The sequence below is a fragment of the Amblyraja radiata genome, chromosome 2 (genome assembly GCF_010909765.2).
Source record: "Amblyraja radiata isolate CabotCenter1 chromosome 2, sAmbRad1.1.pri, whole genome shotgun sequence".
NCBI lineage: Eukaryota > Metazoa > Chordata > Chondrichthyes > Rajiformes > Rajidae > Amblyraja > Amblyraja radiata.
In genome coordinates this window covers 121,541,343-121,552,215 of record NC_045957.1, presented here as the reverse complement: position 1 = coordinate 121,552,215, position 10,873 = coordinate 121,541,343, and the positions used below count along the sequence as shown (strand labels likewise).

The following is a 10,873-nucleotide window of genomic DNA, read 5'->3' as shown; positions in this document are numbered from 1 at the left end:
CTTTATACAATCTTTCATGCTTGCTTTCTTATGGCTTTATGTTTGGATGCCATTTTTTGTATCAGACACACAGAATCAAATATATACATTTTTATTTTCTCTGAAAAAGGTAAATCATGCAAAATGAATTATTAACCTGTTAACATATTAACCTGTGAATATGTAACATGTTCATATGTAATGTTCACAATTTTCACAGAAGTCATGGTTTTGGATACTTGAATTGCTGCATATATTACAAATGACACAGGAAGTTATGAATTCCTGTAATGGCAGAACTAATTTGCATATCATGCAAATAACATTGATACTGTTAATCTGAGAAAATGTCCATCAGGTTCACTCACAACGGAAACATGGGGTTTGACCTGATTTTTTCCCCCATCAGGTTGTTACATGCAAAGTCATAGCAACATTTTGAATTATCTGTTATGGCTGATTTGCATAATATGCAAATTATGTTCAAAATATTGATTCGCCAATGTGTCTGACCATGAAAACATGGGTTTGGATGCTTCATTTGTTTCAATCGGCCTAAAAGTTAGATGCAAATTATAGTGAATTTTCTCTGATGGTGGAAGCTAATTTGCATATTATGCAAATGACACCACTTTCCAATGCTAGGATTTTTTGTCTGGTGTTTAGGGGACCAAACTGCAGTAAAATAAATTATTTTGCAATTAGTGGTGGGTGAAGGTACTGCTTTAATTGGACTACAGGGACTGTGATGTATATGTAATGTAAATGCCAGCGCCCCTTGAGGCCAAAAGCAGAGGCTGGCAAATGTGCCCGTGCCTCATGACTGAGGTCAGGTGACCTTCTAGAAGTTGCCGTTGGTTGTTCAGATTAAATCTTTCTTACAAGATGGCGGACGTGTATACATCGCGCTAGTCACAACAGGGTCTTACAGTGGACATTACATGGTGTCAGAAGAAAAAGACTAAAGAAAAAGAATGGTAGGACTCAAGCCACCGGGACCACTCTCCATGCAAGGGAACTCGTCCAAGAATGATAAGGACTGGATAAGGACATTCCAGCTGTACGAGGCGGCAACAGAACTGACGAGTAAGCCAGAAAAGATTTAGTGTGCAACATTCCTCTATGTAGCCGGGCCGGCAGCTCAGGAGATTTATGAGACCTTTCGGTTCGCCCCGGAGGAGTGTGACAATATACAACCGCTGAAGAATAAGTTTCAGACATACTGTGAACCAAAAAAGAACTTAACTGTCACAAGATACATCTTTAATACACGTAATCAGCGGCAAAGGGAGACCTTCTCCAGCTACCTGACTGCAGTGAAGTCTTTATCTAATGATTGCGAGTTTGACATTATCCATGACTCGTTGCTGCGAGACAGAATCGTCTGCGGCATCAGCAGCCAGCCGCTCCGGGAAAAACTACTACAATGCCATGAGTTAACACTGGAAAAATGCAGTGACATGTGTCTGATAGCTGAAGCAGCAGCCGAACAAATGAAGCAGATTGCCCCAACCGCCATCGACACCGAAGAGACAGTTGATTACGTGAAACGGGACAGCGCCAGTTGGCCATGGGGCCGAGGCAGGGATTCGCGACCCAGACAACCATAGAAAGAAATCCGTGATTCTGGTAAGGATACCGTCTGCTGGTCATGCACCCGCGGGCATAAAGGCTACTGCCCTGCTCAGGACATGAGATGTCACACCTGCAGAGAGATTGGACATCTTTCCAGATCCTCCGGTAAATAGAGCGCCCAACAGCCGCCCACGTCCCCGACAACATGACCGGCTAATCAGACAAAAGGCCGGGGGCTGGAGCCGTGACGTCCGCGACATCGAGTTCCAGATGAACGCTTCACCGCTGCCTGAGCCAGTGGACGACGACGTAGATGTCTTCTACATTGACGCCGTTATAGAGTCGACACATGAAAGGGGACAGATGTGCAGCATCAACAATGTGAACATTGAGTTCAAACTTGACTCTGGCGCTCAAGTCGACATCCTGCCAGAGCACTTGTTCAGAAAGACTGGTCTTGCCTTACTGAACACGAACGTAACACTGAGGTCATTCTCTGGACATACAATGAAGCCTGTGGGGCAGGCAAAGGGGAATGTCAAAGTAGGTAAGAAGGAAGATCGAAGGTACACAAAATTCGATCTTCCAGCATCTGCCGTTCCTTCTTGAACACTTTGTCTACTCCACTGCGATATCTCCTCAAGGTATGCCTACTTTGAAGAAGTTCTCCTCCTCTCTCCGGAGACAGTTTCACAACCTCCTCTCTAACTGCACACCCTCTGTGATCCCCCCTGCCCTCCAACTGTACCTTGTGTCCGGATGGCATTAACATTGAATTCTCCCAATTTTGCTAGCCCTTGCTGTCTCCTCCCCTTCCTTAACCCTCTAGCTGTCTCCTCCCACCCTCCCATCCGCCCGCCCTCGGGCTCCTCCTCCTCCTCCCCTTTTCCTTCCTTCTCCCCCCCACCCCCATCTGTCTGAAGAAGGGTTTCGGCCCGAAACGTCGCCTATTTCCTTCGCTCCATAGATGCTGCTGCACCCGCTGAGTTTCTCCAGCAATTTTGTGTACCTTAGGTAAGAAGGAATATAGGTTTGTCTTTCAAATAGTGAGGAGGAATGTGAAACCCATATTTGGGAAACTAACGTGTGAAAAGTTAGGGCTTCTTGTGCGAAAAGAAGCGGTTGATGGCGTGAGTGCGAGCTCATCATACACTGCGAGGATCATTGAGGAAAATCGCAAGCTTTTCCAAGGGCTGGGAAGGCTAAAAATACATGAGTACAACATAGCGCTGCAAGAGAACGTGCAACCTAAGCAAAACCCGCCCCGCACTATCCCTTATAAGATCAGGGATAAGGTCAAAGCCGAATTAGAGCGCATTGAAAGCTTGGGAGTCATAAAGCCCGTGAGCGAACCGACAGATTGGGTGAATTCAATGACTGTGGTTAACAAACCTAATGGCGAAGTCCGCATATGCCTTGACCCACGTGACCTCAATGTGGCCATTCGCTGGGAACATTTACCGATGCCGACATTCGAGAACATTGCAGGCAGAATGGTTCTCGAAGTTTGACGCTACAAGTGGGTACTGGCAGTTCCCACTGAGCAATGGCAGCTCGCGTCTGACCACATTTAATACTCCCTTTAGGAGATACCGATACCTCGTGCTTCCATTTGGAATCTCATCCGCAAGTGAGATTTGGCAGCGGGCGATGCAGGAAGAGTTTGGCGATTTAGAATGGGTGGAGATAGTCGTTGATGACATTCTCGTTTGGGATGTGAACGCAGCACAACATGATGCAAGGGTGAAAGCCCTACTCGAACGGGTGAAAGAATCCGGCCTAAAGCTCAATCCCTGAAAGTCGGTAACGAGATTGAATATGTGGGACACGTCATCTCGCAAGCAGGCGTGTCACCAAGCCCATCTCGTGTCAGCAGCATGCTACAAATGCCATACCCGACAAACAAGGCTGAAGTGCAAACGTTCTTGGGGATGATGACACACATGGCCAAGTTTATTCCAATCCTTTCGGAGATCACCGCCCCACTTAGACAGCTAACAGAAAAGGGAGTAGCGTGGCATTTTGAGCAGAAGCACAGACAGGCAGTAGACCAGCTGAAGTCTCTACTCACATCGCCACCCGTGCTCAAACTGTACGATGTGAACGCGCCCGTTTCAATTGCCACAGACGCTTCCAACAGCGGATTTGGAGCGGTCCTGATGCAAGACGAGAGACCTGTTGCCTACGCATCACGATGTGTGAACGCGGCCCGGCGCAACTATAGAGAAGGAGCTGTGCTCCATATTGTACGCATGCAGAAAGTTTCATGACTTCATTGTTGGTCAGCGCAGTCCTTACTGACCACAAGCCATTAGTAGGTTTGCTCGACAAGCCACTACACAAACTAAGCCCCAGACTCCAGCGCATGCGAATGCACCTGCTACGGTACAACCTGGAAATACGGTGGAAGCCGGGACGGTAAATGTTTGTCCCCGATGCCCTGAGTCGGCTGCCCGGTGCACACGCCTGCGGGAAGAGTACACCGCCCTGCCGAACGTGATACATGCTGTAGAAGCTATCCTACACGTCAGACGAGCGCCTTGCGCAGTTCAAAGCTGAAACAAAACAAGATCGAACCCTAACACTGTTGTGCGAATATATAAGAAAGGGTTGGCCTAGTAACAGGCGTGATTTGCCCTCGGACTTGACTCCGTTTCAAACATTCCATGACGAGCTGGTTGAAGTCGATGGATTAGTCTTGAGGGAAAACTGAATCGTAGTCCCCCAAAGCATGCGGAGGCAGATGCTGTACGCGCTACATGAATCGCATCTGGGAGTAGTGAAACTTAAACAACGAGCCCGCAATTTATTTATGTTGCCTGGAATGAATGCACAGATTGAGGACACAGTGGGAACTCGCTCGATATGCGTAGTTTTGGTCTCCTAATCTGAGGAAGGACATTCTTGCCATAGAGGGAGTACAGAGAAGGTTCACCAATGGGATGGCAGGACTTTCATATGAAGACTGGATAGACTTGGCTTGTACTCGCTAGAATTTAGAAGATTGAGGGGGGATCTTATAGAAACTTACAAAATTCTTAATAGGTTGGACAGGCTAGATGCAGGAAGATTGTTCCCGATGTTGGGGAGGTCCAGAACAAGGGGTCACAGTTTGAGGATAAGGGGGAAGTATTTTAGGACCGAGATGAGAAAAACATTTTTCACACAGAGAGTGGTGAATCTGTGGAATTCTCTGCCACAGAGGGTGGCTGAGGCCAGTTCATTGGCTATATTTAAGAGGAAGTTAGATGTGGCTCTTGTGGCTAAAGGGATCAGGGGGTATGGAGAGAAGGCAGGTACAGGATACTGAGTTGGATGATCAGTCATGATCATATTGAATGGCGGTGCAGGCTCGAAGGGCCGAATGACCTACTCCTGCACCTATTTTCTATGTTTCTATGCCAGGCGACCAGGAAAGCACAAGCAAGCGAGCCGCTACAACCACACTTCATCCCCAGTAGACCTTGCTTTAAGGTCGGCGTAGACATCTTCCATCTGGATGGAGATGACCATTTGCTTGTAGTAGACTTTTACTCAAAGTACCCAAAAATAGCGCGACTGGCAGACATGATGTCACACTCGGAATGGTATTCCTGACTTGGTGATGACAGACAACGCAAGACAATTTGACTGTGCTAAGTTTCGCAGGTTCCAGGATGACTGGGAATTTGCCCATGTCACCTCAAGTCCTATATATCCACAGAGCAACGGGCAGATAGAGCGCTGTGTACAAACTATATAAAGTATCATGAGAAGAGCCAAACACAGCGGCCATGACCCGATGTACGCCATCCTCGAATACCGCAACACCATCCTTGATGGGACAGGCGGCTATGCCCCCTCACAGTGACTGAGCAGTAGACTGTTAAGATGCAATTTGCCATCGCCTCTATCGCTCTTACTGCCACATCATGTCCCTCCCACGGGACCACAACTGGCCGTCCGGCAAGACAAACAGGCAGCATACTTCAATGAGAAGGCGAGCGCCGAGCCGCGCCTGGAACAACAGGTGTGGTTTCGTGCCAAACCACCCGAGTGGCAACGTGGCCGGATTGCAAGAGAAAACCTGTCCCCTCGGAGCGACGTCATCTCTACACCGAGTGGTACTGAGTTCCGCAGACACAGGAAGGACATACGACCTGCGCACGAAGCAGCTGAGCCATGCCCTGGCAACACGCAGCAGACATGTGTGAACACTCCCCCACAAGGAGGAGCTCCTCTCCCAGAAGGAGCTAGTCTCCCAGACTCAAGAGAACTATCACAGGCCGCATCACGTTTCTGTGGTGGGGGAATCGGCTCAAAGCGAGCCAAGCCACACTCGCACACAACAGAAATACAACACAGAACGAGTTGGAAATATGACTTGCACGAGAAGTGGCCGATGGTCAAAACCCCCAACTCGACTAGTTATGTAAAATAGTTGGGCAATTATTTTATAGTTTTGTAGTATGAAGAGCAATGTGTTATTTGTGGTACTTTATCCACATTAAATTGATTAAAGGTTCAAGATATTAGTGTTGAGCCCAACGTTGAAGGGGGAGATGTGATGTAATTAAAGTGAAGGGGGAGATGTGATGTACATGTAATATAAATGCCTGCGCCCCTTGAGGCCAAAAGCAGGAGCTGGCAAATGTGCCTGCGCCTCGTGACTGAGGTCATGTGACCTTCTAGAAGTTTCCGTCGGTTGTTCAGATTAAGTCTTTCTTACAAGATGGCGGACGTGTATTCATCGTGCTAGTCACAACAGGGTGTAACAGCAGACATTACAGGGACAATTTACAATGATACCAAGCCTATTAACCTACAATCCTGTACGTCTTTGGAGTATGGGAGGAAACCAGTGATCCCAGAGAAAACCCATGTGGTCACACGGAGAATGTACAAACTCCATACAGACAGTATCTGTAGTCAGGATCGAACCTGGGTCTCTGGCGTCCCAAGGCAGCAACTCTACTGCTGTGCCACCCATTGCACCATTGTGCCAACGTGTGTACCAGCAGTGATATCAATAATATTTTCATTTTATTATTGATTCCAATTTAAAATATGTTGTAAGTGTTAGGAGCAGATAGAGCATTCAGCCTATCAAGTAAATAGAAATACAGAGAAATATGTAATTCATAAAATTGGTGGCAATTTAAGCCTTGTTTATTTTTATTCAGTCATAGGGTGAATGTCCGGCACTATTGCCTGTCAACCTGCTGTGTTTCAGAACAAGGGATCACAGTTTAAGGATACGGGGAAATCTTTTAGGACCGAGATGAGAAAAACATTTTTCACACAGAGAGTGGTGAATCTCTGGAATTCTCTGGCCTCTGGCACAGAAGGTAGTTGAGGCCAGTTCATTGGCTATATTTAAGAGGGAGTTAGATGTGGCCCTTGTGGCAAAACGGATCAGGGGGTATGGAGAGAAGGCAGGTACAGGATACTGAGTTGGATGATCAGCCATGATCATATTGAATGGCGGTGCAGACGCAAAGGGCCGAATGGCCTACTCCTGCACCTATTTTCTATGTTTCAGGTGAAATTCCCAGGTGTATGTCCCAGGCTACTAAAAGACTGTGCGGCTCAGCTGGCGGAGCCGCTCCAGACCATTTTCAACCTGAGCCTCCAGTCAGGGAGGGTACCAGGTCTGTGGAAAACATCATGTCTCGTGCCGGTTCCCAAAGCAGGGCGGCCGACCGAGATCAACGACTACAGACCGGTGGCCCTTACATCCCATATCATGAAAACAATGGAGCGGCTATTCATTCGTCTCCTGAGACCACAAGTCCAGCACGCACTCGACCCACTAGTTTGCATACCAGGAGAACATTGGGGTGGATGACGCAGTCCTCTACATGCTGCACCGGATCTACTCCTTTTTGGACAAACCCGGTGGCTATGTGAGGATTATGTTCTTCGACTTCTCAAGTGCGTTCAACACCATCCAACCCCTGATTCTGAATGACAAGCTTAAGAAGATGGGGTGGATTCCACATTTATCTCCTGGATAACGACTACCTGACGGGTCGACCACAGTTTGTCAAGCTGGGGGACAGTGTCTCTGGCACAGTGGTGTGCAATGTTGGAGCCCCACAGGGAACGGTTCTGGCCCCGTTCCTCTTCACCCTGTATACAGCAGACTTTAACTATAAGTCTGACACATGCCACGTACAGAAATATTCAGATGATACAGCGATTGTGGCATGTGTAAGGAACGGGCAGGAGGAGGAATACAGGAACTTGACCAGTTCCTTTTGTGCCTGGAGTGAAGAGAACTGTCTCATCCTGAACACAACTAAGACTAAAGAGATGGTGGTTAACTTTGGCAGGTACAAGCTCCCCCTTCAGCCGGTCAACGCTGCAGGGGCTGACATTGAGGTGGTGCAGACATATAAATACCTTGGAGTGCACCTTGACAACAAACTTGACTGGTCTGTCAACTCTGACTCCCTCTACAAAAAAGGCCAGAGCAGACTCTTTTTCCTCAGAAGGCTCAAATCCTTCAATGTGTGTAATGATATGCTGCACATGTTTTACAACACTGTGGTTGCAAGTGTTATTTTCTACGCTGTTGTCTGCTGGGGCAACAGCATTAGTGCAAAAATGAGGCACAAGTCATCCTGAAAAACCCCGGGCATCCCCTCCATGTAATTCTGGAGAGTCAAAAGAGCACTCGGAACAACAACCGGCTCCTCTCCCTGCCCTGTAGAACGGAGAGGTTCAGGAGATCCTTCACCCCTGCAGCCTTTAGATTTTATAATTCGGACCGCTAGGCTGTAGGGGGATGCATTTTGCAATTTTTAATTTTTATTTGTTAATTATTGGTCTTTTTAAGTATTTATTGCTCTCAGGTAGTGTCCACATTGTATTCTATGTATTTTCTGTCAGCGTTCGTTTTGAATCTGTGGGTTTGTTGGTTGGGGGCTTCTGGACATCTGAATTTCCCTGAGGGGATCAATAAAGTATTTATTATTATTATTATTATTATTATTATTAAATTCATGTTTACTTAAAAAAACCAAGTCTGATCTTTGACTAAGTATTTGTGTAGCTATCATTAAACGTGACCAGGTTTCAGGTGTATTTTGGGACAAGGGTTTTATTTTGGCAGATGAGTTGAACAGGTACTTTGGATCTGTCTTCACTAAGGAGGACACAAACAATCTTCCTGATATAGTAGTGGCCAGAGGATCTGGGGTGACAGAGGAACTGAAGGAAATCCACATTAGGCAGGAAATGGTGTTGGATAGACTGATGGTACTGAAGGCTGATAAATCCCCAGGGTCTGATGGTCTGCATCCCAGGGTACTTAAGTGGCTCTAGAAATCGTGGATGCATTGGTGATAATTTTTCAATATTCTACAGACTCATGATCAGTTCCTGTGAATTGGAGGGTAGCTAATGTTATCCCACTTTTTAAGAAAGGCGGCAGAGAGAAAACCGGGAATTATAGACCAGTTAGCCTGACATCGGTGGTGGGGAAGATGCTGGAGTCAATTATAAAAGATGAGATAGCCGAACATTTGGATAGCAGTAACAGGATTGGTCCGAGTCAGCATGGATTTACGAAGGGGAAATCATGCTTGACTAATCTTCTAGACTTTTTTGAAGATGTAACTAGGAAAATGGACAAGGGAGAGCCAGTGGATGTAGTGTACCTGGACTTTCAGAAAGCATTTGATAAGATCCCAAAAAGGAGATTAGTGGCACATGGTATTGGGGGTAGTGCTGACATGGATAGAGAAGTGGTTGGCAGACAGGAAACAAAGAGTAGGGATTAACGGGTCCCTTTCAGAATGGCAGGCAGTGACTAGTGGGGTACCACAAGGCTCGGTGCTGGGACCGCAGCTATTTACAATATACATCAATGATTTGGATGAATGGATTCAAAGTAACATTAGCAAATTTGCAGATGACACAAAGCTGGGTGGCAGTGGAAATTCTGAGGAGGATGCTATGAGAATGCAGGGTGACTTGGACAGGTTGGGGGAGTTGGCAGGTGCATGGCAGATGAAGTTTAATGCGGATAAATGTGAGGTTATCCACTTTGGTAGCAAAAACAGGAAGGCAGATTACTATCTAAATGCCGTCAAGTTGGGAAAAGGGGAAGTACAACAGGATCTGGGGGTCCTTGTACATCAGTCTATGAAAGTAATGCCCCTGTCCCACTTAGGAAACCTGAACGGAAACCTCTGGAGACTTTGCGCCCCACCCAAGGTTTCCATGCGGTTCCCGGAGGTTTTTGTTAGTCTCCCTAATGATCGAAAGTGGTTTCCGCTTCTTCTATGTTCTGGCGATTATTTAAAAAAATTCAAAACCGGCCGCGACTAAAAATAGGTTGCCGTTTTAAAAATCTGTAATTTTTTAGTCGAAGCCGGTTGCGATGCTAGTTGAAGGTGGTTGCCGGAGGTTGCAGGCAGTGGAAGGTAAGACATCCCTGGGTGAAAAAAATGTCTTACCTTCCACTGTTCTTCAGACTGAAGATGTTTCATATGGAATCAAGAGATATGGGTTGAAAGCAGGAACGGGGTACTGATTGGGGATGATCAGCCATGATCATATTGAATGGCAGTGCTGGCTCAAAGGGCCGAATGGCCAACTCCTGCACCTATTGTCTATGTTTCTATGTTTATCTTAGGAATAAGACATTTTCATCTGTAGCCCCGCCCTCACTGTAGATAGGATTATCAAGAAGGCTTTGCTTTCAGTACATTGGCCTTCATCGGTCAGGATATTGAAGTTGGGATGTTATGTTACAGTTCTACAGTATTATGCTACAGTATTATGTTGTTTTGGATCCCTGATATAGGAAAGATGTTAAACTGGAAACAGTACAGAGAAGATTTAAACAACACCTCCAACAGACTGGTTAACGGACTGTGCCCCCTCCCCATATATCATACACCAACACATCTAACCTCGCCCATACTTTGACAGCTAGGCAACTGTCAAAGCAAAGCCACTGTTCGGTCTGAACGTCTGTTTTTATTTCAATTATTAGGCTTACTTTTAGAAATGGTAATTTTAATTTTTAAAGCTATATGTATTTATTCTGTTTTTATTAACTGCACTGACGGGAACTGATTGAGAAACAATGTTTTCGTTTCATCTGTGTATGTAAGTACTCAGTTAAAATTACATTAAAGTAAATACTGGATACTGAACATCATCTCTCTGAGCACCGGCTCCCCTCAGGGCTGCGTCCTGAGTCTACTACTGTTTACCCTGATGACCCACGACTGTTGTGCCAGGTTTAGTACAAACCACATCATGAAGTACGCAGATGACGCAACAGTGGTGGGCCTTATCCGGGACGACAATGAACTGGCTTACA

At 46.3% G+C, this 10,873-nt stretch overlaps 1 protein-coding gene across 1 annotated transcript; it reads left to right on the top strand.

Moving 5' to 3' along the window:
• Window positions 1-953: 953 nt before the first annotated feature.
• On the top strand, window positions 954-3,065 carry LOC116985324. The gene is made up of 4 exons (XM_033040049.1): window positions 954-1,065; window positions 1,108-1,542; window positions 1,691-2,101; window positions 2,569-3,065. The coding sequence occupies exons 1-4, from the start codon at window positions 954-956 to the stop codon at window positions 3,063-3,065; spliced, it is 1,455 nt and encodes a 484-aa protein (XP_032895940.1).
• Window positions 3,066-10,873: the final 7,808 nt, after the last annotated feature.